The following is a 27879-nucleotide window of genomic DNA, read 5'->3' as shown; positions in this document are numbered from 1 at the left end:
ATAATCTGGGCACCAGCAACAGTCCCCAGTGGTTGGGAACTTCTTCGTCCTTGGTTAGGTCCCAATGCTCCTGTAAAACTTTAACAAAACATAACAAAAAAGTGGTGTACCTGCTTCCCCTGTAATCCCAGAGTTAGTTTCAAAACTATATGATTGCTGCTTTGCATTTTATATCAGTGCTCTCAAATTATCCTAACCTGCATGCAATAATGGGTAAATTTCTCTTAAACAAAAATGGATTAGTTATATTAGTTTCTTGCTGTTTCACTGTTACATTAAGAGACAGTGGTGAAATCTCCATTAACTTCAGGTGTCTATGTGCATATGCTTTCAGGAAGAAAGCTTCTGAAAATAGACCACAGGCTTTCACAGGGAGAGTTTTATTTTTTACTATGTTATGTTATGTTATGTTATGTTATGTTATGTTATGTTATGTTATGTTATTTTGAGATGGAATCTTGCTCTGTCGCCCAGATTAGAGTGCAGTGGCACGATCTCGGCTCACTGCAACCTCCACCTCCTAGATTCAAGCGATTGCTCTGCCTCAGCCTCCCAAGTAGCTGGGATTACAGGCACCTGCCACCACACCCGGCTACTTTTTTATGTTTTTAGTAGAGAAGGGATTTCACTGGTTTCAAACTTCTGACCTCAGGTGATCCGCCCACCTCAGCCTCCCAAAGTGCTGCTGGGATGACAGGTGTGAGCCACCACGCCCGGCCTACAAAATATTTAAAAATTAGACGTATTAGTGTTCAGCTGTGGTCCCAGGTTCTCGGTAGGCTGGGGCAGGAGGATTGCTTTATTCAGGAGTTTGAGGTTACCATGAGCTACAGTCATGCCACTGCACTCCAGCCTGGGAAACAGAGTGAGATCCTGTCTCTCTTAAAAAAAAAAGAAGAAGAAGAAGAAGAAGAATCAAAGGAAAAGATTCAAAAAAAACTTCCTTCTGCTGCCTAGAAAGGAGTTTTGGACAAATTAAAGGAAGTATTAATATGGCCAGCAGTGGTTCAGATCTGATCAGGTAGTGTCTATCTTCCATGATCTAGAAAACATTCCTAAATTCATTAGGTGGGGAATTCCTGGCAGTCTCCAGATGATTCCTCAAGAAAGTCAACACTGGGGTAGGCAGTCTCTGCAGTCTGCTGTTTTCTGTTAGCAGAGGCCATAGTCCTGCAGACTGGGCCATGGTCTCTCGAGATGCCAGAGCTGAAAGAAACCTCGGCGATCGTCCTCTGTCATTTACAGATGAGAAAATAGTTCCAGGGGGAGAATGCATGTGCCTGACTTCTGGGAGAAATGGAGCCAGTAGCCTTTCCCCACTAGAGAGTAAAATGATTGATCTTTCCTGGGTCTATCTCAGCTCGTGCTAGAGAACATCTCCCCACTGATTCCAGGGTGGGCTGGGCTGGCTGGTGTCGACGTACTGTAGGGTGGATTTGCAACAGAAGGGGTGCCAAGGAACAGCGTTCTTAGAAGCACCAGGGTGGTTCTGGGTTTGTGGGAAGAGAGATTGGGCAGAGACTCAAATTTAGCTGGTGTTGAGTTCTATAAGGGCCCTTGGTTGAAGTACTTTAACTTTCTCTGCCTGGCATATTATATCCTCTAGTCTATTTTCTTTTCCTTTCTTTAATTTGTTCCTGTTTTCCCACCTCCTAGGCCCGCTCTCCAGAGAATTTCCCTGCTTACTCCCTCCAGCCCCTCTCCATTCATTAGTGTATGCACACATTCACTCATTGATTAAGAACTCAGAACTCATTGGGTACTTACTTATGTTCCAGGCACAGTGCTGGGCAGTAGGGACACAGGATGACACAGTTCTGTCCTCATTGAGCTAACAGCCTAGCAAAGAACAGAGAAAGTAATTTTTTTGCACGCCCGTATGCTGGCAGGCTCATAAAATTACAACTGTGATAAGCGCTATGCTGGCACGTTATAGGGAGCTCTGCTTTTATCTGGGGCTTCCTTAAGTAAGTACTGATGGAGCTGAAGGCCAAAGTTTGATTAGGAGTTAACTAGGCAGATGGGGGAGGAGTGTCCCGGGTAGGAATGGGGCACAGGGAAGGATAAAAAGAAACACCTTGGGGTTGCGGGGAGCTGCAGAGATGAGGCTGCAGGGGGAGACTTTGAAGACCACATGAAGATTGAGGATTTATTTTCAGAGTGGTCGGTGGGAGCCATCGAAGTTTGCAGGGCCATGGAATGGTCAGTTCCACCCTGGCTGCTGAGTGGAGGTCAGACTGAATGGAGTTGGATTCGGAAGTGATGGCTGTGGTCCAGGTGGGAGACGGTCATAGCTTGCACCAGGGTGATGAGGGAGGAGAAGATGATCTGGTGGTCATAGTGGATGTGAAAGGAAGTGGATGCAGTTGAGCCATAGTGAAGAGGCATCATCTGCAGGACTTGGTGATGGAATGGCTGGCGCCTAGGGAGGAAGCGGTGAGGATGGTGCCTGGGTTTCTTTCTGGTATAAGCAGCTTCCTTGCTGAATTTGAGTGACGGGGGTGGTGGGGAGAGAGGACTCACTGTCTTTCTGCTCCAGGCCATCTGCTGTAATAGCATGCAGGCTCTTTCGAGAGAGCTGCCCCCTGTTAGTGCCTTGAAGATCCCAGGAAAAGTGGCTTTCACATCATCAGGGCACCCACTGTTCTCAATCTAATGACACGGTTGAAAACGCTCACTAGAATATTTTGGCTGCAAACCTACTTATGCCTGAATGGTACTTCCTGCTGCTTTTGAGAAACTCCTGGCCTCTAAAAGTCATAGGACAAGACCAGACCTTGAATATTAGAATTCTGTGACATGAGGTGAGAGCAGCCCCCTTACTCTTAGGGCAGTGGATTCCAAAGTGGGGTACACAACATGATGTGGGACAAGAGGAATATATTAGCTCTCATATTCTAATGTTCTAATTTTTGGATTTCTATATATCTATAAATTTTTCATGTGTAAAGTATATTAGCATAGTAGTATGTGCATGTACTGAAAAATGAACAAAGTAAACATATTGAAGAAGGTATGCTTTACATTTTTAAACATCAAAAGTGTTTGGAGCCCATAGCCTATGAGAATAGTGAATATAAATGAACCAGTCATGTTGGTTTTGATGGCTTGGCCTCCTCTTTCCTCCCTGGCTGCCTAGGCTCCTCAGTGACAGGTGCCCAGGGGAGCAGGTGGCCTGCACAGCACCTGGCACCCTGCATCCTCATTTGTTGCCTGTGGCTCTTCCTGGGGTCCCTGAAGCTACTATCCAGCTGTCCAGGCTGTGGCAGAGCACAACCCTTGCTTAAATTCTTTCAGCTTCTGTAAAATTGAGTCATCAGATCACAACCCTGGAAACGATATTAGAAGCCTTCTAAGCTGGTGGCTCCCAAATGTGGCTACACATCTCAATCCCATGGGGGGCCTTTTTACATACAACCCCAGGTGCCTCAACTTCATCCCTGGGGAATGTGATTTATAGGGCTGGGGTGGGATCCAGGTGTTTGTAATGTTATTTCATTTTATGGATGGATGGGTGGATGGGTGGATGGGTGGGTGGGTGGATGGATGGATGGATGGATGGATGGATGGATGGATGGACAGGGTCTTGCTCTGTCACTCAGGCTGGAGTGCAGTGGCATCATCACAGCTCACTGCAGCCTTGAATTCATGGGCTCAAGTGATCCTCCTGTCTCAGCCTCCTGAGTAGATGAGACCACCACCCTGTGCCACCACACCTGGCTAATTATTTAATGTTTTTTGTAGAGGCTGGGTCTCGCCATGTTGCCCAGGCTGGTCTTGAACTCCTGGCCTCAAGTAATCCTCCTGCCTCAGCCTCCCAAATTGCTGGGATTCCAGTCATATGCCACTGCACTGGGCCTAGTGAAAGGATTTATTAAATGATGAAGTTGAATGTATGAATAAAACATGTATCAAAAGATGTAATTAAACCAACGTACCACTGAAGACTCTCCAAAATGGTGAAAATCAATCCCACCCATTGACATTCATCTCCCATAGTGTCTCTTCTTCCAGGATCATCAACTGTCAGGAAGCAGAACAATGTGTCCTGCCTAAGACTTCCCAGCCCCCAGAGTCTTGTGATGGTTTCTTTTGCCTCATCCCTCCCATATTCCAGAGGCTTGGGTAGGTTTAGGCAGGCTTTTTGGCCCAGTGAATGAAGCTGCAGTATATCCAGTGGCTAAGCAAGTCCCTGAAGACTCTCCAAAATGATGAAAATCAATCCCACCCATGGACATTCACCTCCTATAGTGTCCTCTTCTTCCAGGACCATCAACTGTCAGGAAGCAGAACAATGTGTCCTGCCTAAGACTTCCCAGCCCCCAGAGTCTTGTGATGGTTTCTTTGGCCTCATCCCTCCCATATTCCAGAGGCCTGGGTAGGTTAGGGCAGGCTTTTTGCCCCAGTGAATGAAGCTTCAGTATATCCAGTTGCTAAGCAGGAAAGCTAGGAGTCATTCATAACCCTCCTTCTCCTTCCAAGCCATATCCAATCTATTGTTGATGATTTTGCCTATTAAAAATCCCTCAGCCAGGCATGGTGGCTCACGCCTGTCATCCCAGTACTTCAGGAGGCTGAGGCAGGTGGATCACTTAAGGTCAGGAGTTCAAGACCAGTCTGGCCAACATGGTAAAACTCCATCTCTGTTAAAAATACAACAGTTAGCCAGCCATGGTGGCACACACCTGTCATCCCAACTACTGGGGAGGCTGAGGCAGGAAAATTGTTTGAATCTGGGAGGTGGAGGTTGCAGTGAACCAAGATCATGCCACTGCCCTCCAGCCTGGGTGACAGAGCAAGACTGTCTCAAAAAAAAAAAAAAACCTTCAAATTTATCTACATCTCTATTTTGTTGCTGTTGCTAAAGCTATCAGCTCTTCTTCCCTGCAAAATAGCAAGGCTTTCTTGTTTTCTCCATCTCCCCTCTTCATGCTGCCAGTCTTTTCCCGACAGTTCAGCCAGAGTGATCTTTTCAAACCCAAACCCTTCAGTGGCTTCTCATTACAACAAAGATCAATTTATTTTTAACATGACCTCCAGATCATTGCCTGGTGTGAACCCTGCCTGCCTCTCCAATGTTTTCCACTTCTCTCCTCTGTTTCATCCCTACTTTCTGAATCCATTTTTGGCGTTCCAGCCACATGGCTATTCTTTCAGCTTTGAATATCCTCTGTGTATCTCTGTATCTATTGCTGTGTAAGCCCAAATTTAGTGGCCTCAATAACAATTGATTTGATTAAGATTCTGAAGTTTGGAAGTTTGGGCTGGGGTCAGCCAGGTGGTTCCTCTGCTCCACATGGCGCTGGCTGTGCTCATGCATGCACTGGCACGCACGCAAGCAACAGCATGCACACACTGGCACGCACGCACGCACGCAACGGCATGCACGCACTGGCACACATGCACGCACGCACGCAACCCACTGATGGGTTGTCTTGGGGGTGTCCAGTCTCACTTGGCCTCACTCCCATGCCTTGGTCTTCAGCCATGATGTCTGGAATAGCTGGACCTCTATTGTTCCATTGTCTTTTATCCTTAGCTTCCTTACAGCCTGATGGACTCAGAATTCCAAGAGGAAGAAAGTGCAAGCCGCAAAGTCTCTAAGGCCTAGTCTTGGGTTATGTGAGACGTCACATTTGCATTCTGTTAATCAATGGAAGTCGTAATAAAGTCAGCCCAGATTCAAGGGGAGGGGAAATAGGTTCAGCCTTTTTATAGGAAGAGCAAAAAAGTCACATTGCCAACGAGCGTGGGTGGAATTGTTGCTGCCATCTTTGAGTACAGTCCAGCACACCCTGCTCTCTCCTTCACAAGGTCATTGCAACTGTGCTGGTTGCCCCTGGGCTTGGGACTGCTGCCCACTTCCTCTACTCAGCTCAGCCTAGCCCTTCAGACTTCACCTTAGTATCCTTTCCTGGGGGATACTTTCTCTGAGCCCACTGGCCACATCCCCGTGTTACATGCTAGATTTTTAGCCCTGTGTTGTTTTCCCTCAAGGAAAAGCTCCCTTTGTGATGGTGCATTTCCGCCTGTGATTCTTTGATTAATGCATTTCCCTTGCTAGATTACCCACTTCATGACAGCAAGGACCTTGTCTGCTAGCACCTCTCATTTCGTCCCCCTGCCCTGCCCAGTAGGCCCTGAATGGATCATTTTTTGATGAACAAATAAATTAATAGAAGAGTATCTGTTTCTGGAGTCACCATACCTTCTGGAGGCCCATATCCATTTAAGCATGGCCACTTCCCAACTTCCCTAGCACGGGGTCACCGAGAACCCTGCGGTGGGTTCTTTGCCCCCAGGAGGGATCCCAGAGCTTGGAGCGTGCCCTCCACTTGGCCCATTCCAACCCATCTGGAAGGAGTCCTGCCTCCACTGTGTGAGGAGCCACAGCCTGGAGTGCTTTCCATTTGGGCACTTCCCTCTGCTCTTCCTCCTTGGCATCAAAGACATGCCAATCAGGGTCTGGTTCCCACCTTTCTCTGCATTTCCCTTCAGTATCATTTCTTCAGCCCGCCTAGGAACTCGCCATGTGGGCTGGTGAACATTGATGTAGAGAACAGATCCACAGGACCCTTTCTTGGGACCAGCTGTACTTGGGATACTCATAGCTGGGTCTTATGTGTGGTAGAAACATAAACTGGATCGCTCCCTTTAGAGGGAGGTGCCCCTTTTGCTTCCAGACCTCTTGGGTGGGCTCGGAGGCCAAGGTGGAATATCACTTCTTCCGGGAATACCCCTCCATAGGGGACTTAGCTGGACTGTTGGTTTATTGCTAAGGTTCAAAGCCTTCAGTCCACTTTCTTGCATTTCTTTCCTTCTGCTATGTAGGCCTGGTTGCTTAACCACTGGCAGACTTCACATCAGCTTATCGTCACTTAGAGCCAGCCCATGAGCTCTGCCGGTGATCACTGCCAAGCAACATAGAGCAGAGCCTTGGGCCTAGAGAATCACTTGTCTCCCAGGCATCTTCCAACGTCCCTTGCACAACCATGCTGCCACATGGCATTGTGCAGCAGCAGGCTTTGACCTCCTACCCTGGGATATCATTGGTGCCACTCCAGATCTATGGAACTTCCTCTGGATATACGCATACACCCAGCTCTGTCCTCACTGTTTCCCCTGATCACTGTGGTTACAATGCAGGTCAGAGGCGCCAACCAGGCACCTGGAGTGAGGGACAGGGCTGTGGCTGAGGAGGAGCCAAGCGGTCTACAGGCTGTTGGTCAGCTCTCCCTGGGCAGGAGAAGCCAGTGCCTGCTGCTGTCACATGTGGTGGAGGGTGTGGTTCTGACTTCTCCCCTTACTGACTGTGGGGTTATAAACCACTTACTCCACCTCTCTTACCCTCAGTTTCCTCATCTGTGATGAGCTGATGAGGGAGTTGGTGTTTGGTGTTTTCTGTCATTACTGGACTGGTCCTGGGGTCTGGAGTAGGCAGAGCGGGTATACTGGCCTCTCTAAGGGGAGGGAGCTGTGAAAGTGGAGAGCAGAGGAGAGGTGAGCAAGAGGAGCCCTCGTTTTCTGTCTCACCCAAGAGGTGCTGGTAATGATAGCTCATGCTTAGGATTTTAAATCCAGTCTGAGTCACTGGAGGTGATGAGCTAAAGTGCAGAGTAGGCTGGGGCAGGCAGGATAATGACCACAATGCATGCCCGGCAATGGCAGTGTTGTGGGCATCCAGGCCAGCAGCAGGATTCCTGGGCAGGCACTGACCCTGGCAGTTCACCCTGGGCTTGCTAGACCCCACAGTGGGGCATGCCTTCAAGACATCTGCCAGCCCAGGAGCCCCTCAGTCCTCCCCAGACTTTACAGGGAGAGCTGAGGGACCCTAGGTCAATGCCCACTGAGTGTGCTGGCTGATATCCACAGCACAGAGCCCAGGACAGGAAGCCCGTGTCTCTGCCACATGGGACAGATGTGCTGAGCTTCCTGCCACATATCTGTTTACCATCTCCCTCCCCTTGCTTAAAAGGCTTGGTGTCCAACATAGGGCTAACACAGCCAACATCTGGCTCCTCCATCCTCTCACCTCCACTCCTAACAGCTACATCCACTTGAACCCTCTTGGCAGTTTGGCTGCACCCCAAGCGTGAAAGCCATTCTGACCTTGGTCTGGATGGTTTATGGAGGATGTGGTGCCAAGTCAGCCTGGCTTGTGGGTTCTGTTCCCACTTGGCACCTCCGTTCTCATGACAGGGTTTCAGGCTTTTGCTAAGGTCTCTTATGCACCTGTGTCTGTCATCCCTGCTAAGTAATGAGTCCTTGAAGAGCTCTGCTTTGCTTCCATCCATCCTCCTGAGCCTCCCCAAACAGATTCACCCCTGCATCTACTTTCCCCCATCTCTCTGTTTATCTATCTGTCTGTCTATCTATCTATCTATCTATCTATCTATCTATCTATCTATCTATCTATCTATCTATTTTATAACGGCTTTGTAGATATATTCACATACCCTTACAATTCGTCCATTTGAAGTGTGCCACTCAATGGTTTTTTCAGTATGTTTGAGCTGTGCAAAGTTCACCACAGTCAATATTAGAATGTTTTGATCACCCTAAAAAGAAACCCCAAACCCATTAGCAGTCACTCTACCTTCCTGCAGCCCCCCCCCCAACCCACCACCTCCCAAGCAAGCATCAATTTATTTACCAGACATGTGATATAAATGGAATCATAGAATATATAGTCCTTTGTGACTTGCTTATTTTGCTTAGCATGCTTTCCAGGTTTATCCATATTGTAGCATGTATCAACATTTCATTTTTTCCCAAATAATATTCCATCATATGGATATGTTACATTTTGTTTATGCATTAATCAATTGTTGGACATTTGCTTAATTGAAAGTCATGAATTTTTACTCTAAGAGTTTTATAGTTTTAGCTCTTAGTTTAGGCCATTGATCCATTTTGAGTTAATTTTTCATATGGTGTGAGGTAGGAGCCATGTCCATTCTTTTGCATGTTGTCCCAGCACAATTTGTTGAAGATATTATTCCTTATCCCAGTGAATTGTCTTGACACCCTTGTTGAAAGTTAGTTGACCATAAGTGTGAGAGTTTATTTCTGGACCTCAGTTCTATTCTATTGATCTGTATGTCTGTCCTTATGCCAGTACCACACCGTCTTGACTATAGTAGCTTTGTATTAAATTTTGAAATTGGGGAGTGAAGTCCTCCCAGTTTGTTCTTTTCAAGGTTGCTTTAGCTATTTGAGGTCCCTTGTTTTTCCTTATGAACTTTAGGATCTGCTTGTTAATTTCTTCAAGGAATCCAGCTGGGATTTTTATAGGGATTGTGTTGAATTTTTAGATCAATTTTGGGTATATTACCATCTTGACAATGTTAATTCTTCCAGTCCTTGAATGTGGTACATCTTTTCATTCATTCCCTGAGTCTTGCAACATCATTGTGAGACCCTGATTCTTTATATATTGTCCGTCCCTTGAAATTCAGCTGCCTTGTTTTAGTCTCTAAGACACCAATTTCTTGTCTCTATTCCCAGGCCCTTTGCCAACATTTAGCCTCCTTGACTTCCTTCCGTGGCCAGCAGCTGGGTCTAACCTAACATGCTAGGGCATCTAGCTGTCCAGTCCCAGATCAAAGAAGTCTGGAACATCTATTCTCTGCTAACCACTTAGCCCACAGTTCCTCCTGGAAGAAGCAAGCAAAGTGAGGATTCTTGCTTTATGGGAGAATTTTCTATCTGTATCATTTCCCTGTAGTATAACCAAAGTTGGGAAATAGAAACAAAACATCATACACACCCAAACAAATTTTGCCACCAAATTCAGTCAACAAAAGTCAAGAAGGGGGTATGCCGACACTCAAGAGTGTCCCAGTATTCTTGCTATGGCAGTTACTGGGAGACTAAAGGTGGAATGGCTTGAAGTGACTCATCTTGGAGAAAGCCCACCTGAGTCAGCTCACCTGCAAAACTGTCACTTATGCAGAGCATACAGTGTCTTCACAGCAGAACAGCCTCACAGGTCCCTCACAGAAACTTTTCTGTCATTTTCCTTTTTTTCTACTGGTACTGGGAACTTCATTTCCATAAATTAATTTTTTCTTGACAATAAGGTTTTAATTTTTTATTTTCCCACCTGGACCAAGAGAAGTTGGATGGTCCAGCTTTCCTTTTGGAGCAGGGCCTTACAGCCTAGGTGCCTGCCATCCCCGTGCAGAGGGATGGGAAGTCCCACGTCCTTGGGCTTTTGCATCCCTCAAAGGCAGCCATCATTGCAGCCTTCCTTCTGAATAGTTCAGTAATAGCAAGCGACAGCTGCTCATGATGGCATTGGAGTGGATGCTTCCAGAAGGCTTGGCATCTGTACCCACAGGACTCCAAAGTAGAGCATATTAACAGTGTAGAACTAGGCTGGGAGTAGTGGCGCATGCTTGTAATACCAACACTTTGGGAGGCCTAGGTGGAAGAATCGCTTGAGGCCAGGAGTGTGAGACCAGCCTGGGCAACATAGCGAGACCTCATCTCTACAAAAAATATTTAAAAATTAACTGGGCATGGAGGCACATACCTGTAGTCCCAGCTACTTGGAAGGCTGAGGCAGGAGGATCACTTGAAGCCAGGAGTTCAAAGTTACAGTGAGCTATGATCGCACCACTGCACTCCAGTCCAGGTGACAGAGAGAGACCCTGTCTCAAAACAAAACACACCACAGAACTAAATCATTATACACAGCTTGTGCTGATATGAATAAAGAAGATCTGTTTCTTAGTATGAATTTTCCATTCTACATTGGCAGGGCATAGCGGGAAAGGCAACCTTCAGGAATGCCAGTTGTGCATTATTGAGAACTTAAGAAAACTCTTGTGCTGCCATGGCCAGCTTAGGTTTATGGGCCTTTCGTACCTAGAGGTGGATTTTATATCCTGAGCTGTTGTTTCTATAAGAATTCTCACAAGCCTCTTTTTTATATGTTTTAGTCAGGTTATGTTAGACCACACAGCAGTAACAAACCAGCCTTGAACTTTCATTGGCTTGCTTTATTTATTTATTTATTTATTTAGAAACAGACTCTTGCTCTGTCAACCAGGCTGGAGTGCAGTGGCGCGGTCTCAGCTCACTGCAACCTCCACCTCCCAGGTTCAAGTGATTCTTGTGCCTCAACCTCCCGAGTAGCTGGGATTATAGGCGCATGCCATCATGCCTGGCTAATTTTTCTATCTTTAATAGAGATGGGGTTTCACCATGTTAGCCAGGCTGGTCTCTAACTCCTGAACTCAAGTGATCTGCCCACCTCGGCCTCCCAAAGTGCTGGGATTACAGGCATGAGCCACCGTGCACAACCTCTCATTGGCTTTATATATTAAAATGTATTTCACATGTATGCAAAGTCAGCTGAACCATTGCTTTTGGGCTTGGGGAGGAGGCATAGCCTCTGGGAATTTCTTTTTCAGGCTGATGAAATCTTTGTACCCCTAGGTATGGCTCTGTGGGGGCAGCATGGAGGTCCTTCCTTGCTCACGGGTGGCCCACATTGAGCGGAAGAAGAAGCCATATAATAGCAACATCGGCTTCTACACCAAGAGGAATGCTCTCCGCGTTGCTGAGGTCTGGATGGACGATTACAAGTCTCATGTGTACATAGCGTGGAACCTGCCGCTGGAGGTAGGGATCACCAGCCTTTCCCCACCACCCCAGAACAGTGATCCTTACTATTTGGTCACGATTTCTTTAATAAACCAATCGTTCCTCCCCAGAAAATGCTCATGCTTAGAAAAATTATGAATGCATTTCAAAGGGGTTCACAGATGTCTCAGCTTTAGAACTCCTGCCTAACGCGAGGGCTAGCACAATGGAAATGTCTTTAAATCCACTTACAGAGATTAGAAGAGTCTTATTGTGTTAATCCCAGTCTTATTATGCTAATCTGGCTGCCCTGCTCTTGATCATATGCTATGTCCACAAAGTTCTTGCCCAGATATTTGGCAGCAGACCCTTCATCCTGTCACTGTGTGTGACTTCCCGTGGAGCTCCAGCTGCCCTGTGTCGTATGCCTTTACTCTATGCCAAATCCCCTAGTTCTTCAGCTCTCCTCCGCATTCTGCTCAGAAGATGACCCAAGGAAATCTCCATGTTACTGCAGTCCCACAGGAGTGTCGTGCGGTAGTTGTACGTCAGCGTGGTTTGAATCCCAGCTCTATCATTTGTGAATCAGGAGATCTTGACCAAATCCACTCATCTTCTCTGTACCATTCATCCCTTGGTATCCCCAGGGGATTCGTTCCAGGACTCCCTGTGGATAGCAAAACTCACAGATGCCCAAGTCCCTGATACAAAATGGCGTAGTACTTGCATATAACCTAAGCATAACCTCCCGTCTATATATATATATATATATATGGCAGCACAAAGTTTTTTTTTTTAATTTTATTTTTCCATTAGTTATCGGGGTACAGGTGGTATTTGGTTACATGAGTAAGTTCTTTAGTGGTGATTTGTGAGATCCTGGTGCACCCATCACCCGAGCAGTATACACTGCACCATATTTGTTGTGTTTTATCCCTCGCCCCCTCCCACTCTTCCCCCCAAAGTCCCCAGAGTCCATTGTATCATTCTTATGCCTTTGCGTCCTCATAGCTTAGCTCCCACATATCAGTGAAAACACATGGTATTTGGTTTTCCATTAGAATAATACTCTGTAATCTCATCCAGGTCATTGCAAATACTGTTAAATTATTTATTTTTATGGCTGAATCATCTCTAGATTACTTATAGATAATACAATGTAAATGCTATGTGAATACTTCTTATGCTTTATTTGTGTTTTTTTATTGTTATATTGTTCTTGCTGGGCTTTTAAAAAATATGTTCAGTCTGCAGTTGGTTGAACCAATGGATATAGAAATCGTGGATATAGAGGGTCAACTGTGCCTTATTTTCCTCAGCTGTAAAATGAGAATAATAGCAGATTCTCCTTCCTGGGGTGATTGTAAGAACTAAATGAATTCATACATGTGGCATGCTGAGAGTGGCACCTGGCACAGGATGCGTGGTTCGTCCTATGCTGCACAGTGGCGTGACTTGCACCCTCAGCCACAGGTCAGTTTATCTCCTCAGCCAGAGCACCGATAGGTGTCTGAGCCATGCTGGAAAGTCACCTGGAGTGGTGTCCATTGAGAGATGGCAACCCCTGTGTGTCAGGAGGCTAGAGCCCGGAATAGAAGAAATACGGTTGGATATGTGCCAGATTTGCGGGTCAAGAAGATAAAAGTGAGGAATTTATTCAGTGTTGTTATAGGTTTTGAAATACATTCTCAAGAATTAAAAAACCCCTTCTGGCCACTTAGCACTTTTATTAAGCAATTAAGTGCTTTTAGCCATTATTATTTAAATATATGTAACATTTGTTGAGCACTTACTATGTCCCAGGTACCTAATAGATCGTTATTTGTAATATCTCATTTAATTCTCATAACAACCTCATGATGTAAGAACTGTCTGCCTCAGTTTCCTCATCTATAAACACGAATTGTTAAAATTTACCTGATAGGATGCCCGTGAAGATAAAATAAGGCTGAGAACACAGCTTAGCAAATATTAAGTGTTCCATAAATGTTAGCTTGATATGAACGTTTTATGACGTTCATTTTACAGATGAAGAAATTGAAGCTATGAGAAGCTAAAAGGGGTTTGCTTAAGGCCCCACACAAAGCACATGGGCAGGGATGTCAGTTCAGGTCCTCATACAAAACGTCACCCCAGCCCTGTGAAATAGTGAAATCGGTATTATTATTATTCCTGCTTTGTAAAGGGGAATTGTTTATTTTTATGAGATAGGGTCTCACTCTGTCACCCAGACTGGAGTGTAGTGGCACGATCTTGGTTCCCTGTAACTTCCATCTCCCAGGTTCAAGCCATCCTCCCACCTCAGCCTCCTGAATAGCTGGGACCACAGGCGTGCGCCCTCTACCTGTCTAACTTCTATATTTTTTGTAGAGACGAGGTTTTGCCAGGTTGCCCAGGCTGGTCTCAAACTCTTCGGCTCAAGCAATCCTCCCACCTCAGCTTCCCAAAATGCTGGGATTACAGGCGTGAGACACTGCACCTGGCCTCAAGTTTTGACCTGGAATGGTGGTGTGACTTAGAGTTACAAATAACTCAAGTCTTGACTGTAGCCAAGTGCTTTGTCCGTGACTGCAGACAATCTCTTGTCCCAAATGCCAGTGGTAACCTACCAGCCTTTTTAAAAATGACCATTAGCTCACGCCTGTAATCCCAGTACTTTGGGAGGCCAAGGCGGGCAGATCACCTGAGGTCGGGAGTTTGAGACCAGCCTGACCAACATGGAGAAATCCTGTCTCCACTAAAAATGCAAAATTAGTTGGGCGTGGTGGTGCATGCCTGTAATCCCAGCTACTTGGGAGGCTGAGGTAGGAGAATCACTTGAACCTGGGAGACAGAGGTTGCAGTGAGCCAAGATCGCACCATTGCACTCCAGCTTGGGCAACAAGAGCCAGACATCATCTCAGAAAAAAAAAAAAGACCATTTCATGAATCATGCTAAATATATTAAAACAAAGAGTTAAAGGTTACTGCTCAGGGTTGTCTTTGAGATTGAATAAATTTGACATTTAAAGAGATTTCCCTTTAAAGTCACTGTTTGACTGCCCAAGTGATCTTAATGACATAATTGGAAGTCTTCTCTTAGGCCCCCCAGTGCATCCTGTCTCTGCTAATTCCTGGCCATCTTGCAGCTGAGTCTGTGGAGTCATATTTCAGATACTTTATTTTCCCTGTCAGCACACAGCAGCCATTACAGGTTCATTTCTGTAAAAGCAGAGTGAATTATTCATTAGAACATCATTACAAGCTTTGCAATGGAAAATTATTTTCACTTCTGCATATAATGAACTTCGCAAAGAGCCAACAAAAGGAGAAATTTTGCAGGTATAGGAAAGAAAGACAGGAGGTGGTTGTAGGCATTTCTTTTCTTGTCCTAATCAAATAATTCCTCTAATAATTGTCTCTGATAGTTACTAAGGAAATGTGGAAGAGAAGAAACTGAGAATGTAAGTCGTCAACATCAGTGTGTCCCAGAAATCCATTTGCACAGCAATGATAAGGATGGTTGGCTTGGCTGGGACCTTTGTTGTTGCAGGTTCCTGACTTTGCTCAGGAAGAAGGGTTCCCTGGCCTGGGTCTGGATGAGTCAAATAGGTCTCCTTAAACCGCCCTTTCTGCCAGGTGCGGTGGCTCACACCTGTAATCCCAGAACTTTGGAAGACCAAGGCTGGCCGATCACTTGAGGTCAGGAGTTCAAGACCAGCCTGGCCAACATGATGAAACCCCATCTCTTCTAAAAATACAAAAATTAGCCAAGCGTGGTGGCGTGAGCCTGGAATCCCAGCTACTGGGGAGGCTGAGGCAGGAGAATTGCTTGAACCCAAGAGGACAAGGTTGCAGTGAGATGAGATCACACCACTGTACTCCCAGCCCGTCTCAATAAAACCAGAACAACAACAAAAAAACCCTTCTGAATAAGCATAAGAGGCATAAGATCTTCTCTTTTTTTTTTAGACAGTCTCACACTGTCGCCCGGGATGGAGTGCAGTGGCGCGATCTCAGCATACTGCAACCTCTGCCTCCTGGGTTCAAGAGATTTTCCTGCGTCAGCCTCCCGAGTAGCTGAGATTATAGGCACCCGCTACCATACCCAGCTAATTACTTGCATTTTTAGTAGAGATGGAGTTTCACCATGTTGGCCAAGCTGGTCTCGAACTCCTGACCTCGTGATTGGCCCACCTCGGCCTCCCAAAGTGCTGGGATTACAGGCGTGAGCCACCGCGCCCGGCCCAGGCTTAAGATCTTCTATATGAAGCTTTCCCTGAAAGTGACTCCACCTGTGCCCCACTCTGGCCAGAGCTCCATAGTCACTAACACCCCTTGGCTTCTCTCTCTTTTCAGAATCCAGGAATTGACATCGGTGATGTCTCTGAAAGAAGAGCCTTAAGGAAAAGTTTAAAGTGTAAGAATTTCCAGTGGTACCTGGACCATGTTTACCCAGAAATGAGAAGATACAATAATACTGTTGCTTACGGGGAGGTAAATCAGACCGTGCATGCTTTTGGCTTGGAATGCTGTTCAATATGCTGTAGGTTGCTTTGCTGGGGAGAAATAGAGTTGCTCATTCATTCATTCAATGAGTGGTTTTTGGAGGTGCCGGCCCTGATAGCAAGATTCTCTCTAGCCAGGGGGTTGGGGTAGGGAACAAATGTGATGAATGTATAATGGACTATGGATAAAAGACTATGACAGTCTTCTTTGCCTGAGATATGTGGCAGATAATGAATCCTGTTTGAGAAATTTTGACTTTGAGGTCCTCTGAGACCTGTGAATGGAGACATTGAGAAGGAAGTTTGGATATAAAGAGAGGCAGGGGGGTTGGAGTCCTCCATTGCTCTGTGCTGTAGGCTGGAATCACTTATCATCAAAGAAAGGAGGAAATGTTCTCAGATTGTCTATGCTGTGATCATATCACCTTTCTAAACCTGAAAGCAAAGCGATTTTTCTCTTATTACATATACCATCAATATGCATTTGAGAACATTTTGAAAATAATAATACTAGGGGTGAATATTTGAGTGCTTTTGAAGTACTGGGCAGTGTTCTAAGTGCTTTTTGCATACAAATTAATTTCACCTTCACCTTATGAGAGATTAGTGTTACTTCTGTTGTCTTGATAAGAAAACTGAAACTTAGAGAAATTATCTAACTTACCTACCTAAGGTCACAGAGCGTATAAGTCACGAAGCCAAGATTGGATGTGGGGATCCGGATACCAGAGATAACATGTACACTTTGATGTATGGACCTCTGGACTCTGTGTGTGTGTATGTGTGTGTGTGCGTGTATATGTGTGTGCATGTGTATATACCCATGTATTTTTTTTGCTAAAACGATTCCATTCACAATGCCTAATCATTTGAAATTTTACTCAATGATATGGAGGATATGTAAGTGTATCATGAAATACTTTTTGTCAGTAATTAATAGCCACACATGGTTCCACTTTTTGTGTAAGCTGGACTTTGCTTGAGAACATAGACACTGGTGTCTTTTCCAATTTTAAAATATCACAAGTACCATTGCTGAGAACATCTTTGTATAGAAATACTCACGCGTCCACCTCGTTCTCCCTTGCGATACTTGTTTGAGATAGAATCGGTGACACGCAGTCAGGCCAAGGAGCAGGGAGCCGAGTGCTCTCAATTTGGCTGAGATACCCCATTAGCTCTGCAGTCTGGTTTTCTTCCCTGGGACTCCCTGTGATTACCATCTTAGAGCTAAGAAGAATCCCTTTGACTTAGAGTATTTACATTTTTCTACAACTGTGGATTTTCCTATTCTTTGCCTGCTGCCTTTTAGAGAAAGTAAATCCACCACAGGTTAAGTCATCGGGGTAGAGTGGTGACTCTCCTGAGCTGGAATTTGGAATGGGATGCTCAGGTCTTGCAAGGGCAGTCTCTAGGGCGGTTAGGGATACATGAAGACTGGAGCCAACCTGCTGGGTTCAAATCCTAGTAGGCTGTTACCAGCCGTGTGGGTCCTCTTGGCAGCCATTCCCTCATCTATAAAATGGGAGGAAGGAGAGTATCTCCTCTCCAGGGTTCCTGGGGGTATAAAATGAGCTGTGATATGTAGAGTTCTTAGAATAGTACCTGGTGTGGCCAAGTGCCATGGCTCATGCCTGTAATCCCATCACTTTGGGAGGCCAAGGCAGGCGGATCACTTGAAGTCCGGAGTTCAAGACCAGCCTGGCCAACATGGGGAAGTCCTGTCTCTACTAATATATATATATGTGTGTGTGTGTGTGTGTGTGTGTGTGTGTGTGTGTGTGTGTGTGTATAACTAGCTGAGCATGGTGACTGGTGCAGGTAATCCCAGCTACTCAGGGCTAAGGCAGGAGAATCGCTTGAACCCAGTAGGCAGAGGTTGCAGTGAGCTGAGATCACGCCACTGCGCTCCAGCCTGGGTGACAGAGTGAGACTCTGTCTCAAAAAAAAAAAAAGTACCTGGCACACAGCAGTAGTTATTAATAGATATAAACTGCCTTGCCTTTTCTTCTCCAAAATAAAAGCATGAATTTTTTTTTAATTATCTAAGTAATATTAAATATAAAGGAAGAATCGAACAACAATGGGCAGTGAATGGATTATTCCTAAGACAATTGGGTCAATTTCCTAGCTCTTTGGAAAATAAATCAATTTAGATTTTTACAGCTCACCATTTACCAAAGTAGATTCCAGATGAACTGTAGCATTACATGTAAGAAATAATAAAATAACCATGCGGAAATAGTCATGAATCTCATTTCTGAATGAAAAAGGGCTTTCTTTTTTTTTTTTTTTTTTTTGAGTTGCAGTCTCGCTCTGTCGCCCAGGCTAGAGTGCAGTGGCGCAATCGCTGCTCACTGCAAGCTCCACCACCCGGGTTCACGCCATTCTCCTGCCTCAGCCTCCCGAGTAGCTGGGACTACAGGCGCCTGCCACCAAGCCCGGCTAATTTTTTGTATTTTTAGTAGAGACAGGATTTCACCATGTTGGCCAGGATGGTCTCGATCTCTTGACCTCGTGATTCACCCGCCTCGGCCTCCCAAAGTGCTGGGATTACAGGCGTGAGCCACCGTGCCCGGCCAGAAGGGCTTTCTAAGAATGAAAGCCATGCAAGAAATACAAAGGAAATGTGTCATGGATCCAAGCTCATAAATATTAAAATAATCTGTATATCAACTGAGTAGAGAAATAATACACCAAATTGGAAATACATATACCACAAATGCTATAGATGAACAAATACCGTTAATATATAATAAGCTTCGCAAGTTAAGTTAATTTTTTTTTTTTTGAGACAGTCGCCCAGGCTAGGGTGCGGTGGCGTGATCTCGGCTCATCGCAACCTCCACCTCCCAGGTTTTAGCAATTCTCCTGCCTCAGCCTCCCTAGTAGCTGGGGTCACAGGCACACGCCACCACGTCCAGCTAATTTTTGTGTTTTTGTAGAAACGAGGTTTTGCCATGTTGGCCAGGCTGGTCTTGAACTCCTGACCTCAAGTGATCCACTCGCCTCAGCCTCCCAAAGTGCTGGGATTACAGGCATTATTTTAAAAATTTGATTTAAACAACAAAATAAAACATCCCCAAAGAAAAATAAACAAAGTACAAGGTCAGTTACACAAGAAAAAATACACATGGATGAAAAATACATGACAATTTAAAATTCATTTCATAGTCAAAGAAAATAAAAAATTAAATACACAGAGGTGGTTTTTTTTTTTTTTTTTTTCCTATCTGCAAACGAACAAAGATTCATTTTATGGAATATGTGTTAATACTTTATAGGCAAGGCCTTAGTAATATGAAAAAAAATCATATCCTCTGTGATAGTGCAAATTGAAACAAGCCTTTTAAAAAGCAATTTGAGCCACATGTATTGAAAAGCTTAATAATGACAATCATAGTTTCTTCTCCACTCTTATCCCAAGCAAATAATCTGAAATAAGGACAAAGATTTGAGAGTAAAATTGTTCAGCTCAGACATGTTATTTTTGAGGAAATTTTTTTAAAATTTCACTTGAAGATTAGTTGAATATAATGCATTCATGGTTTGAGATATTTTATAGCTGTTATAAATGGTATGTACGAAAGTTTAATGACATGAGAAAAATATTGATACCATCATGCTTAAAAGGAAAAAACTCAGGATGAGAAAACTCAATTTGCTGCTATTTTAGATTGGAAGCAAGTGTGATAATAGCATTGGGAAATGCAGAAGATACTTATAATTACATTGGGTAGTAAGTAGGACTTTGGGCAGTTTTAGGGATGGGGGTACTTTGTCATGCTTTTCCAACTTTCACTAATGTTGGGTGATACTTTTATCATTAGAAGAAAAATAGTTACTAAAAAGGAAACAATAAAAATGACGACCAGCCTGTGTCCCCCAGGCTGGAGTGCAGTGGCACAATCTTGGCTCACTGTAGCCTTGAACTCCTGGACTCAAGCTATTCTTCCACCTCAGCCTTCTGAGTAGCTGAGACTACAGGTACACATCATCATACCTGGCTAATTTTTTTTTTCTTCTTTTTTTTTTTTTTTTTTTTTGTAGAAATGAGGTCTCACTATGTTGCCAGGCTGGCCTTGAAGTCCTGGCTCAAGCGATTCTCCCACTTCGCTTCCCGAGTATCTGGGGCTATAGGCACAAACCACCTAGGCTAGAAGACTGCCAGAGTTGCTGTGTACAGCTCCACAGTCTGTGCACTCCACAACTCCAGGAGCTGCCTTTGACATCAACCACAGTATAAATGATGTCCCTTGAGCCATACAGTGGGGGTGGCATTGGAAGTGACATTGTGATCAGATTCTGATTATTTGGAAGAGAGAAGCCTTTTGGTGTTACAGACTTTCTTTTAAAATAATAAAATCAATACATACAGTCTATTGGAAATACACAGATGAAAACTAAACTTACCCCAAATCCCAGTTCCCAGATATAATCAATGTTAACGTTTTAAGGCATCTGGTTCTATTACTCCTTCTCTACCTGCTGAGTGTCACCATTTACAGATATACATTTCAGATGGACTATAGTGTTGAATGAAAGAAACCAAATTAATCAAAAGCCATTTTTTAGATAGCTCTTCCTTTTTAAAAAAAAAAAAAAAAAAAAAAAAAAAAAAAAGAGTTAAGGTCTTGCTCTGTTGCCCAGGCTGGAGTACAATAGCATGATCGTGACATACTATAGCCAGGAACTCCTCTGCTCAAGCAATCCTCCCACCTCAGCCTCCCTAGTAGCTGATACTACAGGTGTGAGCCACTGCTGTTGGCGCTAGACAACTTTTTTTTTTTTTTGAGGCACAGCCTTGCTGTGTCACCCAAGATGGAATCCAGTGGCACAGTCTCAGCTCACTGTAGCCTTAAACTCCTGGACCGAAGCCACCCTCCCACCTCAGCCTCCCAAGTAGCTGGGACTACAAGCACATGCCACCATGCCTAGCTAATTTTGTTTATTTTTTGTGAAGTTGGGGTCTCACTATGTTGCCCAGGCTTGTCTCAAACTCCTTACCTTAAGCGATCTTCCAGCCTCAGCCTCCCAAAGCACTGGGATTACAGGCGTGAGCCACCACACCCAGCCTACATATGCTTTTAATGCTTAGGGCAGGAGTCACCTCTTAGCAGTTATCTCTGAATCCTTGGAAGGGGTAAAGAAGTTCTCCTTGGCCGTTGGCAGTGGTTCACGCCTGTAATCCCAGCACTTTGGGAGGCCGAGGCAGGTGGATCATAAGGTCAGGAGATTGAGACCATCCTGGCCAATATGGGGAAACCCCGTCTCTACTAAAAATACAAAAATTAGCTGGGTGTGGTGGTGTGTGCCTGTAGTCCCAGCTACTCAGGAGGCTGAGGCACGAGAATCACTTGAACCCAGGAGGTAGAGGTTGCAGTGAGCCGAGACCGTGCCACTGCACTCCAGCCTGATGACAGAGCAAGACTCCATCTAAAAAAGAAGCTCTCCTTGTTGGCCCTAGCATATTTCAGTCATTGCAGTAGACCGTGGACTACTTCAGGGCAGGGACGATGTTATTTGTCTTTTGCTCATTAAATTTAGCACAGTGTCAGGCACTTACCAGGCCTTCAATAAATATTTATTAAATTACTGAATGATAGATTTGATTGCAGAAACATTAGAACAAAGTTTAAAAGCTTGGCAGTCTCAAATCATGACGTAAAGCAAATACTCTGTTAAAACATTCATGTCCTTAATATGTAAAGAGTTCTCAGCCAGGCATAGTGGTTAACACCTGTACTCCCAGCACTTTGGGAGGCTGAAATGGGAGGATTGCTTGAGGCCAAGAGATGGAAGCTGCAGTGAGCTGTGATTGCACCCCTGCACTCCGGCCTGGAGTACAGGCAAGACCCTGTCACTCAAAGAAAAAAAACAAGGATTTAAAAATCTACTCGAAGTGGCTCAGGCCTGTAATCCCAGCACTTTGGGAGGCCGAGGCGGGCAGATCACGAGGTCAGGAGATCGAGACCATCCTGGCTAATATCATGAAACCCTGTCTCTACTAAAAATACAAACAAATTAGCCGGGGTAGTGGCAGGTGCCTGTAGTCCCAGCTACTCGGGAGGCTGAGGTGGGAGAATGGCTTGAACCTGGGAGGCGGAGCTTGCAGTGAGCCGAGATCGCGCCACTGTACTCCAGCCTGGGCGACAGAGCAAGACTCCATCTCAAAAAAACAAAAGAAAGAAAAAAAAATCTGCTTAAGTTGTCTGAGCCTAAACACAATTTGGGTACATAAAGAACAGAATGCCGGCCAGGCGCAGTGGTTCACGCCTATAATCCCAGCACTTTGGGAGGCCAAGGCAGGTGGATCACCTGAGGTCAGGAGTTCAAGATCAGCCTGGCCAACGTGTTAAAACCCCGTCTCTGCTAAAAATACAAAAAATTAGCTTGGCATGGTGGCGGGCAACTGTAATTCCAGCTACTTGGGAGGCTGAAGCAGGAGAATTGCTTGAACCCAGGAGGTGGAGGTTGCAGTGAGTCGAGATTGCACCATTGCATTTCAGCCTGGGCAACAAGAACGAAACTCTGTCTCAAAAAGAAAAGAAAAGAAAAGAAACAGAATGCCTTTTCCTCTCTGTTTCGATGGGGAATATAATCTGGAGGGGAATGAATATAGATGGAGAGGACCAGCAACATTACCTTTTTCCCACCCATTGAGACCCTAGGGTGCTGGTGGGATGGATACCCGTGTAGATCACAGTGCACCCAGAGATCCAAATGAGATCAGTTCTTACACGCTCCCAAAGACCCATGCTTAGTTTCACGGGTGTTGCTTTGGGGACTTTTGTCTATTTCCTCCGTGGGTGCGTTCCAAACACCTACAATGGTACTTAGCACAGCATAGGTATATGTTTTTGAATATATAAATAGATACTGCTAGAGCATTTTATGATAGTAAGCTTTTAGGGTTTTTTTTCTTTTTTTTAGAAATAGGTCTTGCTCTGTCGCCCAGGCTGGAGTCTAGTGGTACAATCATGGCTCACTGCAGCCTGGAACTCCTGGGCTCAAACCATCCTGCCTTCTCAGCCTCCTGAGTAGCTGGGACTACAGGTGTGTGCCACCACGCCTGGTTAATTTGTTTTAATGTTTTTGTAGAGATGGGGCCTCGCTATGTTGCCCACGTTGGTCTTGAACTCCTGGGCTTAAGCGATTCTTCTACCTCAGCCTCCCAAAGTGCTGGGATTACAGGCATGAGCCACTGCGTCCAGCCTAGGAGTCTTAGGTTCCTCATGCCTTTATGCACGTAATGACCTGAAAAGCTAAGCTTTGATTACCTGGTTTATGAAAACCAATGTTGGTGCTGAGGCCCACTTAGAAGCCTAACCATCTGGATAACTAGATTTTACAAGCCACTTAGAAGCCTTAGAAGCCACTGAGAAGCCTATAAGCCACATAGAAGCTTCAAAGCCGTTTAGAAGCCTAAGATCTGGGTAACCAGTGCTCCTATGTGCAGAAGTTCCCTCAGATTGCCTTTCATGTTAGGAATGGAGGTGCTGTGAGGGTGGGGGGCAAGCTGCCCAGGACACAGTCAGAGACCTAGGATCCATGCCATCCACCTTAAGACTTGATTTTTCTTGCTAAGGTGATCACTGCACAGACTTGAGCCCTGGTCCTCACTTAGAGGCCTGTGTGGTCTTCCCATCATGAAGTTGGAACCAAGGCATGGTAGAACAGTGACTGGGCATCCACACCTCCACTAGCGGAGCTCTGATGGATCATGTTTTGTCTATTCTTGCAGCTTCGCAACAACAAGGCAAAAGACGTCTGCTTGGACCAGGGGCCACTGGAGAACCACACAGCAATACTGTATCCGTGCCATGGCTGGGGACCGCAGGTAGGAGCTCATCTCTGACCAGGAAGGAAGTAGTAATATCACCATCTCCGGCCCATAAGGGCCTTGCCGGCCTTCTGGATAAACTTTGTTGCTGTCTACCTTGGTAGTTATTTATTCTGAGATGTTAAAAAGAAGGTAGGAGTCTTTCTGGTTATTTCTCTAAAGAAACTAGGAAAAAGATTCGTAAGTGGTTGTTGCAGTGCGCGGAGTTTTTTTTGAGATGGAGTCTGACTCTGTCCTCCAAGCTGGAGTGCAGTGGTGTGATCTTGGCTCACTGTGATCTCCGCCTCCCAGGCTCATGCGATTCTCCTACCTCAGCCTCCTGAATATCTGGGATTACAGGCACATGCCACCATGTCCAGCTAATTTTTGTATTTTTAGTAGAAATGGAGTTTCACCATTTGGCCAGGCTGGTCTGGAACTCCTGACCTCGAGAGATCTGCCCACCTCGGTCTCCCAAAATGCTGGCATTACAGGCATGAGCCACTGAGACTGGCTGCATCAGTGCGGATATTAACAAGATCAATGTGCAGGTTTCATAGGTGAATAAGTCACACTGTGCATATTTAAAAGGTGGGTAAGTCACAGAGTCATTTGCTAACATGCAAATATATACCATATGTGCATGTACCGTCATTATAACCAAATCTACCCGCTTACGACTTCAGAGAAACAATTAGCAGATTTCTTCACTAGAATCTGATTGACACATCCATCCTGAAGGAGCGTCATTAGTTCGGTTGTAAGTACAAGCTGGACCGTAAATGCTGGTTCAAGAGCAAACAGCTGATGGGAAGGAGGAGAATGTCTGCAGAGTGTCTTTAAAAAAAATATGTGTATCAAATACACGGTTTCATTCATTCATTCACTCAAGTAATATGTCCTGATCACCTACTCTAAAATGCAGCTTTCGGAGAACACGTGTGATAACCTGAGAAGCGCAAAGCAATTAACCAACAAGTAAAAACAGAGTCTTGATAAACGAATTTCCTTTGACGGCTTTGTGCTAGCCAGCGGTGTGTGTGCACAGGTGTGCGTGTGTGCGCGTGTGTGTGTACACAAAGAGCTTAGCAGAAATTCTCTAAGATTAGCAGAAAACACATCCAAGAAAATGTCACTAGTCTTGACATTCATCAGAATTTCAAACATTATGTCAACCAGTAGTAGAAAAAGGCAAGCCACTGACTAGGAAAACATTTATATTTCAATTTCAGAGAAACACTGAAGGTGGGTTGTGAGTCGGGCTCACAGATCCTCTCTCCGGGGCTCAGTTCATTGGTCTGTAAGAGGAAGGCACCTGAGGAGCTACCCTGTAAACACCCTTCATGTCTCTTGTTCTGTGAATGCCCACGTTCAAGTGCAAAGTTGCCTTCATCAATTACACTCATCCCCACACGTGCCCGTATCAAGGCTCACAGGTTTTTCTCTGTGTGTAGTGGTTTTGCATTCCCCCGAGGTCGCTGCTGGAAAGAGACAGTTGCGTTCCCTCTGCCACGTCACTGCAGGTAGTTCTCATTGTCTGGATGGATACTCACCCTTCCTCCTAAGGTGGGTAAGCAATGCCAGACAGGGTACTGTTCATATCCTGAGCAGATCCTTACAGCAACTCTGGGAAGTAGGCAGGCAGCATGAGGAAACTGAGGCACAGAGGGGCAAGTTCTTGTGAGCAAAGCAACCTAGAACCCAGGCCTTCCAGCATAGGCAAGCATTTTATACTATCTATTTATTTATTTGTCTATCGATCTATTTATTTTTTTAGACCGAGTCTTTCTCTGTCACCCAGGCTGGAATGCAGTGTCGCGATCTCGGCTCAGTGCAACCTCCGCCTTCTGGGTTCAAGTGATTCTCCTGCGTCAGCCTCCTGAGTAGCTGAGATTACAGGCTCGCACCACCCTGCCCCAGCTAATTTTTGTATTTTTAGTAGAGACGGGGTTTCATCACGTTGGCCAGACTGGTCTTGAACTCCTAACCTCAAGTGATCCACTGCCTAGGCCTCCCAAAGTGCTGGGATTACAGGCGTGAGCTACCGCTCTGGGCCAAGCACAGCCAAGCATTTTAAAGTCAAAGATCACCTGAGGCTAGGAGTTCAAGACCAGCCTGGCCAACATGGTGAAACCCCATCTCTATTAAAAATACGAAAATGAGCCAGGCATAGTTGCGGGCGCCTGTAATCCCAGCTACTAGAGAGGCTGAGGCAGGAGAATTACTTGAACCTTGGAGGTGGAGTTTCAGCGAGTCGAGATCGTGCCACCGCACTCCAACATGGGCTACAGAGCGAGACTCTGTCTGAAGGTAAAAAAAAAAAAGTCAAATGCAATCCATTTAAATTCAAGTTATTTATGGAGCACCATCACTATTTATAATTGGCAAAAAGTGCCCGTGGGGAGCAGGAGATTGGCTGGGAAGCGTAGACCTTCTCTCCCTGAAGGTTCTCTATAGAGAAATGGGGATTCTCATGGAAAGCAATATGGGCTACAGAATCTAATGCAGGAGGAGGACTGCTTGAGGCCAGGAGATTGAGACCAGGCTGGGTGACATAACAAGACCCCCGCCTCTACAAGAAAAATATATAAAATGAGTTGGGTGTGGTGGCACGCGACTCAGGAAGCTGAGGCTGGAGGATCACTTGAACCGAGGACTTTAAGGCTGCAGTGAGCCATGATCATGCCACTGCACTCCTGGGTGACAGAGTGAGGCCTTGTCTCTATTTTTTTTTTTTTTTTTGAGACGGAGTCTCGCCCGTCATCCAGGCTGGAGTGCGGTGGCGCGATCTCAGCTCACTGCAAGCTCCACCTCCCGGGTTCATGCCGGGTTCATGCCATTCTCCTGCCTCAGCCTCCGAAGTAGCTGAGACTACAGGCGCCCGCCACCACGCCCAGCTAATTTTTTGCACTTTTTAGTAGAGACCAGGTTTCACTGTGTTAACCAGGATGGTCTCGATCTCCTGACCTTGTGATCCACCCGCCTCAGCCTCCCAAAGTGCTGGGATTACAGGCGTGAGCCACCGCGCCTGGCTAAGGCCTTGTCTCTTAAAAAAAGAAAAAAAAGGCCGGGTGCGGTGGCTCACGCCTGTAATCCCAGCACTTTGGGAGGCTGAGATGGGTGGATCATGAGGTCAGGAGATCGAGACCATCCTGGCTAACACGGTGAAACTCCGTCTCTACTAAAAAATACAAAAAAATTAGCCGGACATGGCGGTGGGCATGGCGGCGGGCGCCTGTAGTCTCAGCTACTCGAGAGGCTGAGGCAGGAGAATGGCGTAAACCCAGGAGGCGGAGCTTGCAGTGAGCCCAGATGCGGCCACTGCACTCCAGCCTGGGCAACAGAGCGATACTCCATCTCAAAAAGAAAAAAGAAAAAAATAAATGCATGTCTTCATTCATTCATTCATTCATTCGTTCACTCAACTAATATGTCTTGATTACCTACTCTAAAATGCTAGGCACCACTGTCACACAGGCAGCTGGTATGATACAGTCTTTGCTGTCAAATTGTTTACCCTTCAAGGGGAGGGACTAGAAAAGAGGCAGGAAATCTACAGTAGAATAAGTGTAACCCAGGGTGCTGGGGCCTGGGAGGTAGGAGGTAGCCTAGTTTGGCTGGAACTTTGAATGCAAGAGGGAAGGGAGTGCTGAGAGAGAAGGCAGCAGAGACGTGAAGTGCAGATGGTGAGAGACCTAAGGAGACCTGCACCAAGGTTCCAGCCTGCACGCTGCAGTAGGCAGCAGAATCGCCCCCAAGGCTGTGACAACACCAGCTCTTGGGCCCTGTCCCCAGAATTTTCGGGTCAGATCTCCGGTGGGGCCTGAGAGTTTGCTTTTGTTTCCTCCTTCTTTTCTTTCTTTCTTTTTTTCCCTCCTTTGCTCCCTCCTTCCCTCCCTCCTTCCCTACCTCCTTCCCTCTCTCCCTCCCTCCCTTTCTTCCTTCCTTCCTTCCTCTCTTCCCTCCCTCCTTCCTTTC

The 27879-nt window shown here is 45.7% G+C and overlaps 1 protein-coding gene across 1 annotated transcript in view; it reads left to right on the top strand.

The window, feature by feature from the left end:
- GALNT17 (polypeptide N-acetylgalactosaminyltransferase 17) overlaps nucleotides 1–27879 on the top strand; it is a 595450-nt gene that overhangs the window by 534060 nt on the left and 33511 nt on the right. The window contains exons 7-9 of the mRNA XM_017956661.3: nucleotides 11446–11631; nucleotides 15931–16068; nucleotides 23824–23919. Coding sequence (XP_017812150.1) covers nucleotides 11446–11631; nucleotides 15931–16068; nucleotides 23824–23919 — 420 coding nt within the window. The remainder of the gene's footprint in view (nucleotides 1–11445; nucleotides 11632–15930; nucleotides 16069–23823; nucleotides 23920–27879) is intronic.

This window comes from Papio anubis, chromosome 4, assembly GCF_008728515.1.
Source record: "Papio anubis isolate 15944 chromosome 4, Panubis1.0, whole genome shotgun sequence".
NCBI classification, from domain to species: domain Eukaryota; kingdom Metazoa; phylum Chordata; class Mammalia; order Primates; family Cercopithecidae; genus Papio; species Papio anubis.
Note: the sequence above shows the minus strand (reverse complement) of the source record. Positions and strands in the feature narration are given on the sequence as shown.